General features: G+C 65.4%; 4 protein-coding genes across 4 annotated transcripts; 1 reads left to right on the top strand and 3 right to left on the bottom strand.

Moving 5' to 3' along the window:
* Positions 1-8277: 8277 nt before the first annotated feature.
* On the bottom strand, positions 8278-8847 carry EMIHUDRAFT_217815 (hypothetical protein; the record flags this gene model as incomplete). The annotated part of the gene is made up of 1 exon (XM_005760591.1): positions 8278-8847. One exon carries the CDS (start codon positions 8845-8847, stop codon positions 8278-8280), a length of 570 nt encoding a protein of 189 aa, XP_005760648.1.
* A 358-nt stretch (positions 8848-9205) lies between these two features.
* On the bottom strand, positions 9206-10078 carry EMIHUDRAFT_438414 (hypothetical protein). The gene has a single exon (XM_005760590.1). It carries the CDS (start codon positions 10047-10049, stop codon positions 9525-9527), a length of 525 nt encoding a protein of 174 aa, XP_005760647.1. The 5' UTR covers positions 10050-10078; the 3' UTR covers positions 9206-9524.
* Positions 10079-11434: 1356 nt separating this feature from the next.
* On the top strand, positions 11435-12793 carry EMIHUDRAFT_106241 (hypothetical protein; the record flags this gene model as incomplete). The annotated part of the gene is made up of 3 exons (XM_005760589.1): positions 11435-11638; positions 11839-12282; positions 12362-12793. The coding sequence occupies 3 exons, from the start codon at positions 11435-11437 to the stop codon at positions 12791-12793; spliced, it is 1080 nt and encodes a 359-aa protein (XP_005760646.1).
* A 1318-nt stretch (positions 12794-14111) lies between these two features.
* Positions 14112-20043, bottom strand: EMIHUDRAFT_106240 (hypothetical protein; the record flags this gene model as incomplete). Its single annotated transcript, XM_005760588.1, has 10 exons — positions 14112-16104; positions 16946-16992; positions 17142-17344; positions 17486-17708; positions 17795-17898; positions 18025-18631; positions 18729-19058; positions 19162-19590; positions 19691-19852; positions 20041-20043. 10 exons carry the CDS (start codon positions 20041-20043, stop codon positions 14112-14114), a joined length of 4101 nt encoding a protein of 1366 aa, XP_005760645.1.
* Between the last annotated feature and the right edge of the window lie 763 nt (positions 20044-20806).

Here is a 20806-nt window from a genome sequence, read left to right as displayed (position 1 = left end):
AGGCTATGCCTACTACACAGCCTCGCGCGCATGGGCAGTCAAGAGGGACCATGCACCTTCTCACGACAGCGCCGGTGCCTCTCTCTTGGACCGGCAAACGTGGTGGTCTCGTGTCACCAATGTGGGACCAGTGCAGCATCGCGCCATCGACAGCTCTGAACTGCGCCTCACCACTGACCGGGAGGCCGCCAAGTGGGTGAGCACCGGTCGCACATTGTGGCAGCAGTCAGCAATGCATGTCTGATAGCTAGAGCAGCAGCGTCAGGGTCGCAGGGTCGGATCGTGTCAAGCCTCTCGCCCGGCCGGCCGCGTGCAGACGTCGGCCTGTCTGCTGTCTGGAGTGATCTGTCCGCGGTCAGTACGATCGATCAGGTCGGGGCTGCTCGTCTTCGCGCTCCTCTTCACCATCTTCATCTCGGGCTTCTGCTGCCTCTTCTCGCTCCAGACGCCGCGCAAGTTCGAGGACGGCTCCAAGGCGCAGTGAGCCCGCCAGACGCCGCGCGTGCGTGCGCGCTGCGTCTGCTATCCGGCGCCGCCCCCCCTCTACATGCACGGCTCTCTGCGCGGCGAGCCAGGCAGCCAGCCGCACGCCCGCGCCCGCGCGCGTGAGGGCCAGAGACGCGCGGCGCGCGGGGCGCTCGCCGCGACTAGTACTACGGTAAAGGGTCCGGCCAGGGGTCCGGGAGACTCTCTGCACTCTCGGAGGGGGGAGCCGAGCCGCGAGAGCGTGCCGGGTCGCGGGTCTGGGTGGCCTCTCCATCCCACTTTCCTGAAAGCGCAGAATTTGTTTGCCCTGCCCGTTGCGCCGACGTTGATGTGTTTTGTTGTGATTACGAGCAGTCTGTCTCCTCTCCGGCCGCACGCCCACGCCATTGCTTTTGCTTTTTTGGAGCCGTGTATGGGGCACGCGCAGACCGAGACGCGCTCGCGCGGCTCTGGCAGCTGGCACGCCCTCTGGGGGGAGGCGGGGCCCCTAGGGGGTACCCATGCGGGGGGGAGATGGGGTCCCATGGCCCGCCGCAGGCGCCGATTTTTCCCCGATTTTTCTTTTTTGCGCGATTTTCTACTTGTTTTCATGAGAATTTCGCTAGTATTTTGCGACTTTGGTCTTTGCGACCCCGGCTAGTCGCCGACCACACCCACAAAGAACCCTGCACAAAGATCGCAAGGGCGGGGACCTGTTCCTTTTTACCCATCTCACAGTAGAGATGACCGTTTTATTCGTTTATTTATTTCTTTGCGACCATGCTATCACGCCTTGCGACAGCCTGTCGGCGCTGCTGACCGTGCCGTGCCCTGCTGAACAATTGACCACCTTATGGGCCACGATGTCTCAAATATGAGGGGTTTTGACTCCTACCGGCTCCTGACGCTATCCCTGGCAGCTCTAATGACCAGGATCAGTAGTGCTATGATAGAGGGTGCCCATACTAGCGCAGGAGCTGCCACACTCGCCCGGACCGTCCCCTTCTGGGTCCGGTTCCGCAGCCCGCGAGAGCCGATAGCGGGGCCGTGCCGCGGGTGCCTACTGCCGAGTGCCACAAACACTGCGCCGTCCCGCCATCACCTACAGGCTGTCTTGTGTGATGGTTGGGATGTCCAAACGCCACCATCTTGGCTCTTGCGACCTCAAACCCGCGAGCTGTATGGGTGGTCCTGACGTCGACAGACGCCCGAGGACCACGGTGAAGCTGAGCCGGAACGCGTCGACAAGTCTCGTCTGAGCCCGTTGCGGTCGCCGGCTGAGTCGCTGTGCACGGGCCGGTACCTCAGGCGTCACCTCCGCAGCCTCAGGTCTCAAACTCCACCACCTCCGCCAGGACGCCGTCGGTGGCACGCTCGGCGGCGAGTTTGTGGCAGCTCCACAGCGAGCGCGGCATCGAGCCTACTCACTCCAGCTGGTTCGGCACACTCGGTGGGGTCCACCGAGTGTGCCGAACGCGCGAGCGGTGCGTCCCGGCAGCGCGCGCAGGCTGCGGAGCTGCCACAAACTCGAGACACGCTTTTTTGGGACATTTTCGACGCTTTTGGCCCATATACTCGTGCAACAACCCGCCTTCCTCGCCGTCTGGCCATCACTACGTGACAGGCCAGCCTACCAGGGCCATTGCTGGCGGCGGCGCACCGCCCCTCGTGCAACCGCCGCCGCTCGTCTACTTCAACAAATACTACAATTCCATCCGTGACCGCTGCATCAAGCTCTGGGGCGTCTACCGCGCCCGGGCCAAGCATGTCGACTTTCCGGATGGTCAACAACTACAACCTTGCCGGTACTACCGTCCGTCCGGCCTCCCGCTCGTTAGCAAGATGCCGCCCGTCTCCGACCTCTACTCTGAGCAGAGCACTTCTCCAGTCCCTAAACAGGGCACGCTCGCTCAGATTGCGTCGCACGAGCGGTGGCTTCGCTGCGTCGCCGCCTGCGAGCGGCTAGATGCTGAGATGGACGACCCCGACGGCGTCAAACATCGGGAGGCGACACGCTTCATCGCCGTCTCTCAGTTCGCCTCGGGAGCGTGCGGCAAGCTCGTGCTCGGTGACAAGGCGAACCCTCAGACGACTTTTCCATCTCAACGAGGGGCACGTCACCGACATGTGTGAGATCGGCGGGGACCTGCAGTCCCAGCGCGATGTCCATCCACTACGAAGTCAAGGTGCCTGCGCCCTCACAAAGACGAGGCAGGCTGGGCAGGGCTCGGCGGCACACGGCGGATGCTGTGCGTCACTGGGCCACAAATTTGGTTTCGGCGGCACCCTCGACCAAACCTTGCTCAAGGTTCTTAGGTGCAAAGAGCGCGGCCACAAGTCACAGGGCCCGCTCGTCCATGCGACCGGCAAAGGCGGGGTCAAAGAGCACAAGGGACAGTACTACGACGCGCTCCATGTCAAGAACGGAATCGTCAAGATTTGTCTCGTCGAAAGCCAGGGCGGTATCGCGCCGCCAACAAAGAGAATCATCTTCAACTTCGCCAAAGAGGTTGGCAGCCCGAGCGCCGTCGACCGCACCGACTACGGCACAGCCTCCGGCAGCGCCCGGGGCTTCGCCCAGCACCACTCGCAACAGCTCTCGCGCGCCGCCGTCTGTGGCGACGCGCAGAACATCAACAACGCTGCTCGCAACATGCGTGTCGCGCACTCATTCATGACCGGTCTCAATGTCCCACCCCTAGCCCACCCCCCTGCGCGCGGGCCTTCTAGGCCCGCGGGTAGTCTCCCCCCATCCCCAGGGCCTCCAGGGCTCGCACCTCAACCTCTCACAGACGAGCGCACAGCGCCATAGAAGTACTCTCTTCTCAATAACAAGGCTATTGCTGGGAGGATGGTGCGTATGAAGGCGGAGATGATGGAGGCGTTCGCCGCGTGCGGCGATTGAGCGCCTCCCTCTCTCTCCGGCTGCGCGCCTGACCGGTGCTGCGGCCTCCGAGTCGGAGAGATTTTTGAAAACCAACAAGAAATCACGACTCTCACTTCTTCTTCTCACTTCTTCTTCTCCGACCGAGTCGGCGTCTAGCGCGCGTGATAACGTTTTTGCTCGCCTTCCCTGGGACCCCGTGTTTTGCGTGACTGTCTCTGTGCGATTTCGGGCCCGGGGTTGTGCGTTTATGTGAAGCGCCACATGACGTATTTCTTCTCAATAACAAGGCTGTGAACGGACCCACGACCACCAACGTCAACCCGCTCGGCGCGCAGCTGGGGCAGCTGACGCCGACGGGCGAGTCCTTCAAGAGGGCGTGGGAGGGCATGCAACGAGAGGTCCGCGGCGAGGGCGTGGCGGGGCCTCTTGATCTCCGGGCTCCCGAGGCTGGCAACGGGCGGGCCGGCAGCGCTGGGCTACAGCGGCAGCTGACGCAGCAGCGGGAGCAGGTCAAGCGCAAAGCTCAGCCGCAGCATCCTCGGGCTGCCGCACGGCGACACGCGGCGGGAGGCGTGGCTGGCCGTCGACTCGTGTTTCTGTTTTTGTGTGAACGGACCCGGTTGTGCGTTTATGTGAACGGACCCGGGAGGGTGGGTTACGCCTGCCCCGGGCTCAGTCTGCCTGGGCACCCCCGAGTGAGGCGCTATGTGCAAGGCGCTGATTCTCTCGCTCCTGCCGGCTGTCGCCAGCGGCGCCTCGTACACCTCCACGCTCATAGGCACATCGTGGCGCGTCCGGCTCGACATCGGGCTCGAGCGAGGGTCGTGGATGCCGAAGAACATCAAAGGCTGGGGTGGGTCGGGCGCGAGGGTGGTTGTGTCGGCGCTGGTGGACTTCGAGGCCGAGCTCGCAAATGAGGCAGAGGAACTCGTGGGACCACGCAGTCAGACGCGCGTGCTCAACGCGAGAGGTGGCGGCAAGATAGTGACGTTTGACGGCGAGCAGGCGGTTGACTTCACATCAGGCGGGTGGTGCGTGCAGCGGCCGCTTGGCGCGCAAGCAGGCTCGGACGAGGGCCTCCTGCGCTTCTGGCTCGACTGCCCGAGCGGCTGCGCCAGAGGCGACGTGGTTGTGCCGCAGGGCGAGCGCATCTTCTTCTCCACCGGCGTCTGGGACGACGCGCAGGGGGTGCGGCAGCTCTGCGAGAAGAAGGCAATGACTGAAGAGCGGCTGCGTGGCGGCGAGGCTGGCGATTCGGCAGGGAAGGATGAAGACCGCTCCAGCTCGGGCTTTGCGCTCTCGCTTCCCGGGGCCGCTTTCCGCCGCCAGGTCGCACAGCAGGAGGCGCTGACTGCGCTGAGAAGCCGGCGCGCCTACTACGAGAGCTGGGCTGGGCTGGAGGAGGGTTGGGAGGCGATCCCGGCAAAGCAGGGCTCGCTCTCGCTCAAGCGACAGAGCGGCATCGGGCTGCTCGGCCGCGCCATCGGCACAGAGTACCACATCCTCGGAACCTTTGGGGCGGAGAGGGTGTTGCGCAGTCGTCCGAGCTAAAGCCGTAGCGCCGGAGTGTGTGTGTGAGCCTCGCCTGCTAGTATGTTATAGCTTTTTACGTTTCAGGTCGACTAGGTAGTAGGTTTGTCGTTTGATGGTCCTGTACCGCGAATCGTCTTCGGACTTCGCACTGCCGGGCCGCAACGCCAGCGCATTCCTAGGCGCATTTTCACACGTCCCGCCGCTCGTCGAAGAGATATTTCACTTTTCAGCCAAACGCAATCCACAACCTGTCCGTCATCTCCCCACTAACACACATTCAACACACACTCTGCCCCATCTAACCGCCTGTCCGACACTCTCGTTCCTATGGCTCTTGATGGGTCGCCCTCTCCTTCAGATCGACGGCGAACCCACGCCGCCTGCCTTCTAGCCCCTAAACCTCGTCCACCCGCGGCCGCAGCGCAGCCGCCCGCGGCTCTTGTGGAGTCCGGCCCCCGCCTGCTGCTCGCCGCTCGGGCGGGCCCGATGGGGACTGCTCGGGACCTCTGGGCAAACCGCCGCCGAGCAAGCCGCCAAAGGTATTGCCGAAGAAGCTGCCAAGGAGTGAGTCCATGAAGGGGTCGGTGAAGGGATCGCGAGCCTGGGCGTCGGCCCCGCTGCTGTTGCCGCCGAACGGGAAGCCGTTCCCGAAGGGAGAGCCGCTCCCGAAGGGTGAGGGAGTCAGTGACCACTCAGCGGCCGCCCCGTCCGACTCCTCCTCGATCCTCTCCACCTCCTCTGCGGGCTTTCCTGGACAGTGCCGGAAGGTGCGCCGCAGCATCTGGCAGCGCAGGCGGCCCTCCTCGTCCGTCGCGCAGCGGCGCTCGACCGAGGTCGAGTAGGAGCAAGCCTGGTCCATGGCTAAAGGCGTAAACCGTGCGCCGCGGGCTGGCGTCGCGCGCCCAGGCTGAGAAATTGCACGGTGGGAGCAAACACATGACGGCTCGATAGACTCGAGGGGCCAGGATATGCAGCAAGGAGGGCGGAGTTGCGCCGAAAGGCGAAAGAAGCCGAGAGAACAAGGGAACGGCAGGCGGCGGCGGCGTCGCAGGACGAGGCAGAGGAGAACGACGCGACAGAGGAGGAAGTGACAAGGGAGAGCACGACGAGAAGGGGGCGACCGCGAGGTGGCACGAAGGTTGAAGCGAGAATCGGAGAGAGACTGCGAAGTGAGATAGGAAGAGGCGGACGCCCAAGGGTGGGCGACGGCTAGCGCACCACATCCACACCGCCTCTCCTTAAACGATCCCTGTGTTCAGCCTGTGAGGCTGTGTGGTGCGCCGGCGTGCGCCGTCCTCCCATCCCTCCCTTGGGTTGTCCGTTTTCTTTCTTTCTTTCTTTCTTCATGAGCAAACATACACTGTACACAGTAGCCACACAAAAGCCGCATTCTCCACCGACTCGTCCTCAGCTCCAGCCGTTCCCATGTCGCGACGCGGGACTCGTCGCGGGACTCGTCGCGTCGCGGGTACATGCCCTCGCCTCTCTCTCGCTCCACTCGCGCTATCGCGCTGCCTGCGGCTGCCCTCGGTGCTACCTCTCAACGATGGTATGCCCGTCCCACCCCCCTACGACCTCGCCTCAGTCGACGATGAGAAGGTCGTCCGAGTCGTCATCGTCCTCGTCCTCGGTGGCCGCGCCGTCGCCCGCCGCCGCCGGCTGGATTTCCGGCTGGTTGGTCGACTCCGTCGCGGCCGAATCGGAGTCCGCCTCCGCCCCCGCCCCGGCCGCCTCGGCCGCCTCGGCCGCCTCGGCCGCCTCGGCCGCCTCGGCCGCCTCAGCCGCCTCGGCCTCCGCCTCTGCCGCCGGGAGGCGGGGGCGCACATTGCGCGAGCCGCGGCCCGAGGTCCCTGCCCCCGTCCGGGCGCCTCGTCCGCCGCTCCTCGCGCGGCTCGAGCTGCCGCCGCCGGCGCGGGGCGAGGGCCGGGAGGGTGGAGTGCCGGGCGAGGGCTGGGGCGAGGGCTCCTCGTCCCGAGGCCTCGAGCCGGCCCCTCGACCCCTCGCGCGGGAAGGGGCCACCTGCGAGGAGGCTGCCTGCGAGGACGAGGCGCCGCCGCTGCGCCGCGGCCGCGCCCTGTCAGCCGACGTGCTGCCGAGGTCCGACGAACGCCCGCGGCCCCGCCCGCGCCCGCGCCCGCGCCCGCGCCCGCGCCCGCGCGGCTCAAGCGGCGGCATGTTGTCGACGTACCGCTGCAGCCGCTTGTCGTTGTAGTCAAAGCCCGCCATCACCTCGAGGAGCGCGCGGCCCAGCTGCGGGTCCGTCATGAGGTACTTTGTGATGAGGCCGTCCCGGTCGCCGACCTCGGGCTGCAGGTCCTTGAGCTGCCGCGCCGTCAGCGGCGGGAAGCACTCACACGGCGACGGGGGGAAGTCGTCGCACTTTTGGCAGGTCGCGGTGCCGGGCGGATGCGAATCGCGCATGCAGTGAAACCTTGCCAAGTCGTTGTCGAACCACTCGTCCCCGGCTGGGTGCCAAGTTGCGACGAACTCCTCGAGCCGGCCCCCATCGGTGCCCTTGCAAATCATCATGTAATTGTTGAAGCCGGCCGCGCCGCCGACGCCGCCGTCGGCCTCTGGCTCCTCTTCAGCCTCCTCCAAATCAACCTCCTCCGCCTCCTCCTCCTCCGCCGCCGCCTCCCCCTCCTCCTCCTCCTCCTCCTCCGCGTCCGCGTCCGCCTCCTCTTGGGTCGCCGCCTCCGCGTCCTCCGCGTCCTCCGCATCCTCCGCCTCCTCTTGGGTCGCCTCCTCGTCCTCCGAGTCACCCCCTCCTCCCTGCTGCGCTTGCTGCCCTCGCGCCGCCGGTTGCGTGTTTGGCAGCGCCATCTCCTCCGACTGCGTCGACGACCCGGAGTCGCTCATCTGAGCACAGTCGACCTCCATGTTGCTGCCGTGCTCGGGCATGTTGCTGCCGTACTCGGGCGTTGCGGAGCCGTCTGAAGCAGCGCCCGCCGCGTTGGAGGTGCGCGGCATGTCAACCAGGCTTTGCCGGCCGCAACCAGAAGGCAGCCGAAATCAGTGAGGGTTGGGGCCCCGAGGGAATAGGGGAGGGTACGTTAGCCTAAGGTCCCGACTACCCCGGGGGGAAAACCCCCCCCCCCCCCCCCCCCCTCACCCCTAGCCTAGTAGCGCCTAGCGCGTAGGACGTTAGGACGACGCCTTCGGCTCTAAGTAACTTAGACTCTAACCTTCGAGCTACGTTTTACGTAGTAACCCTGAAAGCGGCGAACAAAAACAACAATGACACCATGGTTCAAAGTTTACATACAGCGCTCGCACACAGGTGACAGAGCTGGGGCACCAATACCAAACGACCTGACGACGTCGCACAGCAGCGCCGTGCGCCGACCGTGCCTCTACGCCTTTGCAATCACCTCCACGCCTTGCAATCACTTCTACGCCTTTGCAATCACGTCCACCTCGACGCACGAGCCGAGCGCCAGCGCGGAGCAGCCGACGGTGATGCGCGCCGGCAGCGGCCTCGTTCCGAAGAACTCGAGATACGCCGCGTTCATCTCGCCAAAGCGCTCCTTTGTGTTGTCTACCAGGTAGCAGTGAGCCATGGTGATGTCCTGGACATCAGCGCCGCACGCCTTCAGACACGCCTCGACGATCTGCATCGTTCGCAGCATCTCTGGCTTGGGCCCACCCGGCACGATGCTGGGCGGACCTCCGGAGGACGGCGGTGCCAGGCCGATGGAGCCGGACACGTAAATGGTGCCGTCCTCGGTGAGGACCGCTGAGCAGAATGGGATCTTGAACGGCAGGGTCCCAAACACCTTGCTCCAGTCGAGGGTGACGAGTGTGTTGGATCCGCAGCTCTGTGTCGAGACGGCAACCACGCCACATCCTTCGAGCTCCACGCTCTCTGGAATGCGCCGCAGCAGAATCGTGCGGCGCAGCCAGCTCCTCAGGACCAGGGCGGCGGCGAAGCCGGCGGTGGTCGCGGCGAACAGCGCTCGCATATGTGTGTATATGTCCGACTGTGGCCAGCGGCACTCTCCAAGAGAAGCGGATACAAAACAAGAAAACGCGCGGTGCGGCCGACTGCACTCCAAGTGCTAAGTGCTTTTCTCGCATGACAAGCGATCCCACGACAGCGAGTGTGGGGACTACATGATCCGTACGTAAAGGGTGGAGGGGCCCGTCCGCGCGGGAACTCGCGGAGCTAGGCTGCGGTACGCGTACGGGCGCCCTCCACTGGGGCCGAGGGTAAGAGGACGTCTGCCGCTTGTTCTTGACGTCGTTGACCCAGTTGGCACGCCCAAGAAAAACGCTGTCTTGGAATTTCCTCGCCGTTTCCTTTTTCGTGCATTCCGCGACCATTGTGCACTGTACTGCTCCAAACGAACAAACGATACCATCCTACGAATAGGCCCACGAGAGCCCCCGGCAGCGGTGTGGGAGCAGGATCTGGGCTGCGGCCGGGGAAGCGCGAGCTGATGTGTGAATTCGCGCAAGCCCCTGAGCGCTGAGCCGCGGACGGCGACGAGGGCATCGACACATGGGTGTTGCCCCAATATATCCTATCCTCCCTCTCTACACGGGTGTGCAGAGCGAGAGGCTGCGCCGCTCCCCTGCCGCTCCCTCCACCTCGCCCCCGGCGCCCTCTCGCCCCGCCCGGCGTGCCCCCCCTGCTCCTCTACTTGAGCGCGTCCTGCAGGAGCGGCGTCAGGTACTCTGCAACCTTGAGCGCGTCGACCGCGACGTCGATGGTCGCCATGCCCTCGGGCGCGCCGGCGGCGCCCTTGATGACGTGCGACGAGGAGAGCTCCTTGAGCGTGATGTAGTCGTCGTGCTGCAGGAAGAAGTACGGCATCATCTCCGGGTCCTTGGCCGCCGCCTCGGCAACCTTTGTCGACAGCGCGGCGTCCGGCGTCTCGGCGCGGAAGAGCTCCTTGCCCGAGGCGTCGCTCACGACGGCGATCGAGTTGCCGCCCGAGTCGGAGCCGCACCGGTCGATCATCAGCGTGATGGTCTTGCCGTCCTTTGTCTCGACCGTGAAGCCGACCTTCGCAAAGTCGGTGAACTGCTTGCCGCCCGGCCCCGTCAGCGTCTTGCACTCGGAGAAGGCGGCGTCGGGGGTGACGGACTTGATGTTGTCGACCGTCACGCCCCAGTAGGTCGCGAGCAGCGCCAGCTCGTGGATCGCCATGTTCTTCAGCATCCCCTCAGCGTTGCGCTCAAAGCACTCGGGCAGCTCGTCCGGCTTGTAGGCGTTGTTGTGGTAGTAGGTGGTGGTGGTCTCGCCCTTCTGCTTGCGCGCGAACTCGAGCGCCTTGCGGACGTAGGGCGTGACGTTCTTGTTGTATCCCATGAAGACCTGCACCCCCTTCGACTTTGCGTACGCGCGCATCTCCTCCAGCTCCTTGACGGTCGGCGCGCCCGGCTTCTCGAGGTAGACGGCGGTGCAGCCGAGGTCGATCACCTCCTTGAGCAGCCGCGGGTTGTCGGCGGTGCGGCCGGAGATGAGCGCCATCGTCGGGCCGTTGATGCTCACCTCGTCCAGCGACGCGCAGAACTTGGTCCCGTGCGCCTTGCTCATCTCCTCTGCCCACACGCCAAACGTCTGGCCGGGCGGCGAGTCCTTGCCCTGGCCGAGGAACCACGGCTCGACGACGGTGGTGAGCGTGGCGGAGGGCACGTCGCCATCGAGCATCTGCTTCGCGTGGTACCACCCCATGCCGCGCTTTGGCACGCCACAGCCAACCAGGATGACGTCACACTTGTCGCCGCCGCCGCCGCGCAGGCACTGCACGGTGGCGAGCGCGTCGCCGCGCGTGCTCTGCTGCTGGTGCTGGAGCACGCGGCTCCGGGAGAGGGACGAAGGCGGCGCGGAGCGGTCGTGCGCGCCCGCAGCGCCCAGGATGAGCACGGAGAGCATCGTAATGGCGCCTGCTGGGGATCCGGAAACTCACACGTTTCTTTTCGCCCAGAGTTGTGCTTTCACTCCTGAACGCTGTACACACTGTAGTCGGACCCGTGAACCTTCTGCTGTGAGAGCCCCTGTGTGAAGAGTGCGTAAGGCTTTGATTTCTTTTCATCGGAGTCGCTTAGGCGGCTCCGGTGGTGAGCCGGTGTGTGTGCCAGTCCGCGCCAGTCCGCGCCCTTGTCGTGCCAGCGTGCTGTGAGAGAGGCTTGTGTTTGAAGAATTCTTTTCATTGGTGTGCCGGTGTGTGTGCCAGTCCGCGCCCCGCCCCCAGAACACCGGTCACCGCAGACTTGGGCAAATGACAAGTGCGCGCGCCGCAGCGCCAGGCGAAGAGAGAATTTGAGCGGGGCTCCTGTTCACACTCGTGTGTGGGCCCTTTCTTGGGGCCGCGCCTGCGGCGCGCCGTCCGCGTAGACCGTAGTTTCTTTAGATTTTCGCGGAAATCGCTTGGTTTCTTAACCACGTTTTCTTACTGCCCGCAACAGACTGTAGACGACGGTCCACGTATGGCGCCCCCGAAATATCAGCAGACTTCTTTTTGCTTTAAACGTGCCAGATGCTGGCGCGGTTTTTTTTTCATTTTTGGGCGCAGAGTCGAGGAATCAGTACCAACAACGCAAATGCCGATGCGTGCCGACAGCAGGCGCTTGCTGATGCGAACCGGCACGGCGCCACTTGTGACGCTCGACGATGACCGGGTTTGCACGATTTGCGTGGCGCTCCTCGGCCAGTTTAGCAAGGTTGAGGAGATGCTCGAGGAGAGTGGCAGCACCTCAAAGGCTTTGGACTTTGAGGGCTTTAGCGAACTCGTCGACCAGCTCGAGGTGCGTGCTCCCAGCCCGACCGGCAGGCCATCTTTGCCATGATTGACCGGGACGACAGTCGCACGATAGACGCAAGCGAGCTGAAGGACGCCCTTCGGTCCTCGGGTGCAATCACGCGGATGTACGACGACAGCCTCCGGACTTTTGGGCTCCTCCTCGGGGCGACGCTCGCCTTTGACGGCGGCGTCTGGCTTGCCAAGGGCGGCGCGGCAGCGTTTGACTTCTTGACGGCCTATGTGGTGGAGGACTCGCTCTCTGTCGACAACCTCTTCGTCTTCCTGCTCATCTTTCGCTACTTCAAGGTGCCGCCCGGCTCGGTCGATAAGTGCCTCAACTACGGCATTGCCGGCTCCATCCTGCTGCGTGGCGTCTTCATCTTTGCCGGCCTCGCGGCGACGAGCGCTTTTGCGCCGCTGCTACTGGGCTTCTCGGCCTTCCTGCTCTTCTCGTCGTACCAGCTGCTCTCGGGCGCGGACGACGACGACGACGACGCCGAGCTGCCTGGCGTCGTCATCGAGTTGCTCGAGCGCTTGCCGCTCACGGGCACCTTCGAGGGCGACAGGCTCACGGTGCCGAACGAGGCGGGGGCGGGGGTCCTCTTCACGCAGCTGACGGCCACCCTCGTCTCGATCGCGCTGTGTGACGTGAGCTAGGAGGGGAGGGGCAGGCGCCCGCGCACGCGTGCACGCCGCGCCTCACCCGCCGCTCACGTCGCCGTGGCAGGTGATCTTTGCCGTCGACTCGATCCCTGCCGTGCTCGCGGTAAGCGACGACCCTTTTGTGGTGTACTCGTCGAACATCGCCGCCGTCGTGGGGCTGCGCTCGCTCTACCAGCTGCTCTCTGTCGCCGTCTCGGACCTCGTCTACCTCGAGAAGGCGGTCGCCCTCGTGCTCGGGTTCGTCGGGCTCAAGCTCGGCCTCGAGGTGGCGGGCGTCGAGGTGAGCTCCGCCCTCTCGCTCACCGTCATCCTCTCGACGCTCTGCGGCGGCGTGGTGCTGTCGCAGCAGGCCGACGCGGACGAGAAGGAGGCCTACTCGCCGCACGCGCCGCAGGCTGTCGGCCTCGCCCTCGCCTCTGCGTTCGTGAGGCTGCGGGCAGCGGCAGCGGCGCTCAAGAGACTGGCCCGGACGAACAAGGGGTCGGATGGAGAGTGAGGGCGGGGGTGGTCGAGAGTCATACACGTTTTCTCAGAATCAAGGAAAAAAACAAAAAGATTAACATTAAAAGAAGAGATGAGTGCATGACGTGTTTTGGCACTCGGTATCTAGACAGCCCGGGGCTGCATGAAGAGGACGGGTGCTCTCCGCGAATGGGGGGGTGCTATGCGCGGGGTGCGGAGAGGTGGAGGCGCCCGGGTTTGGGGCGCGGGACGGGGAGGGGGGAGGCGATGGGGGGGGCGGGATGGACGAGGAGGGGGGGGGGCGGGGTAGGGGAGCGGGGGAGGAAGAGGGGGAGGGACCCGAGTGTGGAGGAGGCGGTGGGGGTTGAGGGTGGGGAAGAGAGGGGGGCGTGTTTGGGGAGATGGGGGATCGGGAGAGGGGGAGGGGTGCAGATGGGCGGTCGGGGGAGGCGGATCGGCGGGGTCCGCGAGGAAGCCGAGGAGGGCAAGGAAGTCGCGGCAGGATAAGCACACGGGTCGATTGCGGTGAGGGAAGTCCTTGGCTTGGGGGGGGGGGGAAGGGGGGGGCGTCTGATGCAGGAGGGGGGTGGAGCAACTCTCTGTATGCTTGGTGCAAGGAAGTCGCGGCAGGATAAGCACGCGGGTCGATTGCGGTGAGGGAAGTCCTTGGCTTGGGGGGGGGGGAAGGGGGGGGCGTCTGATGCAGGAGGGGGGTGGAGCAACTCTCTGTATGCTTGGTTAGAGCTGGCCAGCTACATAAAGTACAAACGCGGACCGGTGGGAGGAGGCGGCACCGAGTGGCTAAGGTCGACACCCTCTCGGGCTACGACAAGGTGAACGTGATCTGGTCCTCACGGGGTCGACCCGTCTCCTCCCAGGGCGTGACGGACTCTCCGTGACAGCGTACGGTCGGACAGACAGGTTATCTCTGGCCCATCTCTCGCGCTCACACCAAGCGGCTGACCCCCCCCCCCCCCTCTTGCCCGCTGCACGCGAATTGCCCAACTCTCCCCACTCCTGCACAATTCCTCACAATGATGGGACAACCCATTCTGGAGTGGTTCGACCACACATCATCCGGAGAGGTGACGGGAGCTATCGGATGATCTCAGGCCCGGTTGGAGGGTAGTGCGTCGGATTGCCTGGATCCTGCTGAACAAGCTCCTCTTGTAGCTCGATCGGTCACACCGCCATCGCCGCCGACGTCTCAGTGTGAGATGATGCTTGATGGAGAGGGGGGACGACACTGCTTCTGCAGCGTGCACCTCGATCCTGTACCGTGTTTGTTATGACCCCCCCCCAATGAACACACCAGTGAGGGAGGGCGAGACGGTCGAGGGGTCCACAAGTGCTCAAGATGGGAGCGTCATGTGGGAACTACAACTGGAGCCGACGCCCACGCACCTGCCCGTGAAGCGGTTGGGATCGCTCCAGGAGTCGGTGTCGCACTTGTCCTTGCAAGCCTGGAGCTTGTCCTCAAAGGTAGCCCCGGGAGGAGTGTTGAGTTCCGCAAAATCAAAGGGAGTGTCCGCCCCTTTGTAATACGTGTCGACGTGGCTCGGGCTGCTTGCTTCCGGGTAGTTGTCGCAGGCCTCGCACTCGCCCTTCACAAAGCACACGTTGGTGGGGTGCGCGTACGTCTGAGTCTCCGTGATGGGACAGTCATCGCCGACTGCACAACGGTTCCCACTCGTTCGACTGAGATAGAACCTCCACACGCCAGACTGCGTCGCTGGTAGGCCACAATTGGTGAACTCGATCCATGGCTGGCCGGTGGCTCCATGTTCACCGTTGCACGCCATTCCTTGCAGCTCTTCGAGCATCGCCTGTCCGTTGCTGGCGTACAAGTTCGGCGAGTTATCATACCCCGAATAGTTGTTGACATCGAAACTGGTGCAAGAGGTTAGTCTCGCACAGAGCGCACCCGCAACTTCCGCCGCGGCATCGAAGTTGAGCAGCCCGCCGGCGCCATTAACCAGATTTGGAGCCTGGAGCGTAGCCGGGTGCTTGCCGTTGCTCATACAGTGGCCTGTCGTGTTCATCTGGTAGAAGCCGAGGGCATTCGGAGAACCGCTCACGGCGGCTGCGACCACCGCAGGCGGCTCACAGTAGGGCGAGGTGGAGGGCGGCGGCGACGGCGAGGTGGAGGGCGGCGGCGACGGCGAGGTGGAGGGCGGCGGCGACGGCGAGGTGGAGGGCGGCGGCGGCGACGGCGAGGTGGAGGGCGGCGGCGGCGACGGTGAGGTGGAGGGCGGCGGCGGCGACGGCGACGCAGACGGAGGCGGCGGCGACGGCGAGGCGGAGGGAGGCGGCGGCGACGGCGAGGCTGAGAGAGGCGGCGGCGACGGCGACGCGGACGGAGGCGGCGGCGACGGCGACGCAGACGGAGGCGCGCAGTTCTCCTTCATCAGAAGGACCCAGTTTGGCGAGCCTTCCATGGCTGCGTCCTGATGGTACGGCGGGTCCATCACGCCGTAGCAGAAGCTCAGTCCCGCGTGATTTGCGTCTGCAGCGTAGCCGACGCCCACGCACTTGCCCGTGAAGCGGTTGGGATCGCTCCAGGAGTCGGTGTCGCACTTGTCCTTGCAAGCCTGGAGCTTGTCCTCAAAGGTAGCCCCGGGAGGAGTGTTGAGTTCCGCAAAATCAAAGGGAGTGTCCGCCCCTTTGTAATACGTGTCGACGTGGCTCGGGCTGCTTGCTTCCGGGTAGTTGTCGCAGGCCTCGCACTCGCCCTTCACAAAGCACACGTTGGTGGGGTGCGCGTACGTCTGAGTCTCCGTGATGGGACAGTCATCGCCGACTGCACAACGGTTCCCACTCGTTCGACTGTCATAGAACCTCCACACGCCAGACTGCGTCGCTGGTAGGCCACAATTGGTGAACTCGATCCATGGCTGGCCGGTGGCTCCATGTTCACCGTTGCACGCCATTCCTTGCAGCTCTTCGAGCATCGCCTGTCCGTTGCTGGCGTACAAGTTCGGCGAGTTATCATAGCCCGAATAGTTGTTGACATCGAAACTGGTGCAAGAGGTTAGTCTCGCACAGAGCGCACCCGCAACTTCCACCGCGGCATCGAAGTTGAGCAGCCCGCCGGCGCCATTAACCAGATTTGGAGCCTGGAGCGTAGCCGGGTGCTTGCCGTTGCTCATACAGTGGCCTGTCGTGTTCATCTGGTAGAATCCGAGGGCATTCGGAGAACCGCTCACGGCGGCTGCGACCACCGCAGGCGGCTCACAGTAGGGCGAGGTGGAGGGCGGCGGCGACGGCGAGGTGGAGGGCGGCGGCGACGGCGAGGTGGAGGGCGGCGGCGACGGCGAGGTGGAGGGCGGCGGCGGCGACGGCAAGCTGGAGGGCGGCGGCGGCGACGGTGAGGTGGAGGGAGGCGGCGGCGACGGCGACGCAGACGGAGGCGGCGGCGACGGCGAGGCGGAGGGAGGCGGCGGCGACGGCGAGGCTGAGGGAGGCGGCGACGGCGACACGGACGGAGGCGGCGGCGACGGCGAGGCGGAGGGAGGCGGCGGCGACGGCGACGCAGACGGAGGCGCGCAGTTCTCCTTCAGAGGGACAAGCCAAATTTCACACCCACTCCGGTCAACGCGGGTACGGAGTGAGAACTTGAGAAACACCTGTATAACCCGGCAGGAACTGTGGCGAACTCTAGGCACTCGCGAGCACTCGCACACACTGCCAGGAACTCGCCACAACCCACCACAAACCCGCCCGAACTGGCCAGAACTGGCCCGAACTGGGCGGAACTGGGTGGAACTGCTCGACATCCCGCACATTCCGAACCTCCACACACGCCGCAGCCCAGCGCGCCAGCACACACGGGGCGCACAGGGTACAGAGGGTACAGAGGCATCTCGCGGTGTATGGGGACGCGCACGCGCGCCTCCACACTCGCAAATCGCCCGAGCGCCAGGCTGCGGCGGGGCCAGCCCCACGGCGCGCACCGCAAAGGTGCGCGCCGGCGGGCCGGCACATGCTAAGTCCTCTCGCCCCCCACTAGTGCACAGGTGGGGGGGGGTGGGAGGCGAGAGGGAGATGCTGCAACACGCCACAGCGCGCCCCCCCTAGGGTGGAGAGCCGCTGCTGCGCTGCGCAGCGGCCGGCCGCCTAGTCGACCAGGGGGTCGCACGCGCGGCAGCGCGAGGCGGCGCAGCAAACGCGGGGAGCCCAGCCGAACTTTCCTGGCTCCAGCTGGTCGTCCGCGCCGTGGTGCGCGTCGAGCCACTGCGCAGGGTGGGAAGGAGGGGAGGGGGGGAGGGGAGGGGGGGGGGGTCAAGGGCCGTTGCGCGCGGAAAGAAGGGGGGGGGGGGAGTGTACACAGGATAGGGCCGTGGCGACGGCGGCGGCGGCGGCGGTGGCGACGATGGACGCACCTTCTTGACGGCGCCTCCGAGGTGCGCCTTCTTGAGGAGCGAGAGAGGGAGCCAGTTGCTCTTGTCGAGCTCCGCCTCGGTGGGGGGCATGCCGCGCTGGCACAGGCCCACCATCACCGTGTCGTCCGAGCGCACGCGGCACCGCTTCTTCAGGCAGACGGCAAAGGGCTCGCGCGTGGCGAGCTCGTCCTTGCCAGCGTCGCCTGAAGTTTGGGCGCACGGAGGAAGGGGTCAGGAGGACGGGTGTGGGGTGGGGTGGGGAGGGGGGAGGGGGAAGGGGGGAGGGGGAGGAAGCGGGGGTGGGGGTCCCGTGTATAGGACTTAATTGAGAGGCCGCGACGCACCCTCCTCGTCCTCGGTCTCGCTGCCGTCGCTCTGCTCCTCGCCCTCGTGCGGCTTGTCGAGGCCGTTGTCCGCGAGGATCGTCGCCTCCGCGCCGAGCAGGTCCGCCGGCGTCAGCCGGCGCGCCTGCGCCAGCACCTCCGCCGCCGCCGTCCGCGCGCCCTCCTTCTTGGCCTCCTTCTCCACCTCGCGCCGCTTCTGCTGCTTGTCGTCGGCAGTCTTGGCCTGGGAGGTGGAGCGGGGGTGGGGGTGGAGCAGGGGGCGGCAGCAAGGGTGGGGGGGGAAGAGACAGCAGGGGCTGCGCAGCGAACCTTCTTGGCCTGGCGCGCGAGCGCCTGCGGGACCTCCTCGCCGAGGAAGTCGCGGTTGTGGACGCCGATGCGCACCTGGATAAGCGGCAGGGGTGTCTGCACACCTCTCGCTGAGCGCTTTCTCGAGCTCAAATCTCGGCGAAATCTCGGGAGATTGCAATCTCGATCTCGGGAGATTGCAATCTCGATCTCGGCGCAATCTCAATCTCGGTGTGATATGAATCTCGTACGTTCAGTCGCCTTGGACGTGTCGGCCATGGCCTGCATCAGGAAGTCCCGGTGCTCCTTGGGCGAGGTGGCGGCGATGGCCTTGTGGATGTTGGCCTGCTCAACCAGGTCCGGCCGCGGCGGGGGGGTGGGGATGGCCGGCGTGACGCGCGGCGGCGTGGTCGCGGGCAGCCGCGAGAGCTGCAGGCGCGCGGAGGACGCGGAGGACGCGGAGGACAGCGCCGAGGAGCGCTGCGCCGGCTTCTCCCGCACGTAGCCGCTCGCGTCGACCACGTCGTCGTGCCTGTACACAGCGGGCGCGGCGTTGAGTTGTGGAGAAGGGCGCCCAGGCACGCGGAGACAAGTGCGCCGCAGCGGGCGGAGGCGGGACGGCTTCACGGCCAGGAACTTGATGTCCGGCGCGTCCACCCGGCCGTTCAGAAGCGCCACCTTGAGGCGGGCCTCGTTTGCCGGGGGCAGCGGCCCGGTGGAGGAGGAAGGCGGCTCGACCCACTCGATGATGCGGACCAAGAGGTTGTTGAGGTCGGGCCGCGCGTTGAGGTTGATGATGACAGCCTCCGACTCGAGCTTGAGGTCGAACGACGCCAAGATTGCCACCAGGACCATCTCCTGCGGACGGGAGGGGAGATTGGGTCGGGCTCGGTCGGGCTTGCCTGTAGACTGGGGCTCTGCGCGGCGGGCGGCGGGCGGCGGTGGGAGGGCGCACCCTTGTCAGCGCCGGGTTGAAGTCCTCGTCCGCAGCCGACATGATGCCGCTCTGCCGGTCGCGCGAAACGTTGCGCGGGTTAAAGCCGAGCGTGCCGTTCGAGGAGACGACCAGGCGGGGCTTCTGGCAGAGCAGGTACGGCGCGTCGACGCCGATGACCGCGTCGGCGGTGGCGGTCCCGTCCGTGAGGCAGGGGCGTCCCTCGCTGGCGGCCGCTACGAGCCCGGCCAGGGCAGGCGTGATTCCTCCCGACGGGCGGCGGGACGAGGACGGCAGCGGGCCCGCGTAGGGAATGATGTTCAGCTCCCACAATGCTCCCATGTCGCGCACCTCGAGTCGGGTGCCAGCCCACTGCACAGGGAGGGAGGGGGGGGTCCGCAGGGTTATTGAGTTTGGGGAGCTGGGAGGGAGTGTGCCAAGCAAGTTTGCGCACCCCGACCGAGGCGACGAGCGCGACCTGGTAGTCGCGGTCTGTCGAGTCGACGTCGACGCCGAGGAAGGGGACGTAGCGCTGCTCAAAGATGCCGGACGCGTAGAGGAACTTGAAGTGCGCGATGTTGCCGGCCAGCTTGGACCACGCGATGATGTGCTCGATGTCGACCTTCACGCGGGAGTAGTTGGCATCGGTCCACGCGCCCGTGTACTTGTTGCCTTCCATCATCTCCATGATGTTCAGGTCCGGGTGGTGCCGCGCCGCCTTCTGCACCAAGTTCTTGAAGTCGAGCAAGTTGTCGGTGCGCTTGACCAGCTGGAGGTAGGGCAGGCAGAGGCGGTCGAAGTTGTCTCGGCAGGCCCTGAGGATCTTCTTCACGTCGGCCGGCAGCAGCCCGTGGCACGCAGTGCGCTGCGCATTGAGGTAGTCCTGTGAGGCGACAAAAGGCGCGCATTGAGTGGGGAGCGCCTTGTGCAGGGCGCGTGCGGGGGGCGAATGAGACGTGGGGGAAAGCGGGGGTGTAGGGTACCGAGCTCGGCCGGTCGGTGCCCAAGCCGGGCCAGCCACCCTCGACGCGCGTCTTGATGCCGGCGCCGTCGCCGGCCGCACTCGAATGCACGAAGACATTGTGCGAGTGGAGCGCGATGATGCAGAAGGTCTCGTTGGGGATCTTCTTGGGCTTGGAGAGTGACTGCGAGGGCGTACAGGGAGGGGCGTCAGAGAGGTGGGGGTGCTCCACGAATTCGTCTGAGGGCCAACCTCAGCACAGAATTCGCCATGGCGCGACGAGGATTCTGGTCTCGGACTGGCTGGGAGTGTGTCGCGAGGTCTCGTGGGCCTCAGAGTCGGCTCGGGCGGCGCGAGACGGTTCGATCGCACCATCTCGGGTCGCGTGGGGCGGTCGGGAAGGGCTTGGAGCTCTGGTTTGGGAAGCTAAGGATGGACGCCAAGGTGGCGACAATGGGGCGCCGCGAGCTAAGGAGCCAATTTGGCGCGCCGCGCCTCAATTGTGTACTTGACACAGCACCACTGCAAAAAACGCCATGTCTGTGGATCTGTCCCTTTTCGAGCAGCAAGGGTGCAAAGTCGACACAGGATACGACCTTGATGTACTGCAGCAAATTTTCGACGATCAACACTCGCACAGTGGCTCGGCGCCGGGAAGTTTCGGCGGCGCGCTTCCCGCACCGCCGACGCAGGCAAAGCTGACCAAGCAAGCGGCGTACTTTTATTGCTACTACATGTGCGTGCCGTAGGAGTATTCTCTCTCTCTTCATCTGCGGCGCGGCTGCTGCCCGCCGCCCTCACTTCATCCCCACCCCTCACCCTCCCGTGCGCGCTGCTGCAGGTGGATCCACAAGGGGATCCACCCAAAGTGGAAGGAGGCGTGGACGATGCCCAAGTTCCCCTCCCTAAAGATGTCCGAGCGGACCTTCGACCGGCGAGTGCTGCCAATCGGCATCGCGCTGAAGCAGATGAACTACATCGAGTACGACCGCCGGTGCGCGCCTAGACATACCCGCGCAGACACACTCTCTCTCGGCACGTGTGCGGCATCACCACGCGGCATCACCACGCCCTGCCTCGCCTCTCTTGACCAGTACAATCACGGCACACTCGCCCGCACCTCTCCCCCCCCCCCCCA

Source organism: Emiliania huxleyi (assembly GCF_000372725.1).
Source record: "Emiliania huxleyi CCMP1516 unplaced genomic scaffold EMIHUscaffold_75, whole genome shotgun sequence".
Lineage (NCBI taxonomy): Eukaryota > Haptophyta > Isochrysidales > Noelaerhabdaceae > Emiliania > Emiliania huxleyi.
The sequence above is the reverse complement of the archived record's forward strand: the minus strand, read 5'-3'. Positions and strand labels throughout refer to the sequence as shown.

What these genes read in the sequence shown, in the direction of transcription:
- EMIHUDRAFT_438414 (XM_005760590.1), bottom strand. Translation starts at nt 10,049, where the DNA reads ATGCTGAAGAACATGGCGATCCACGAGCTGGCGCTGCTCGCGACCTAC.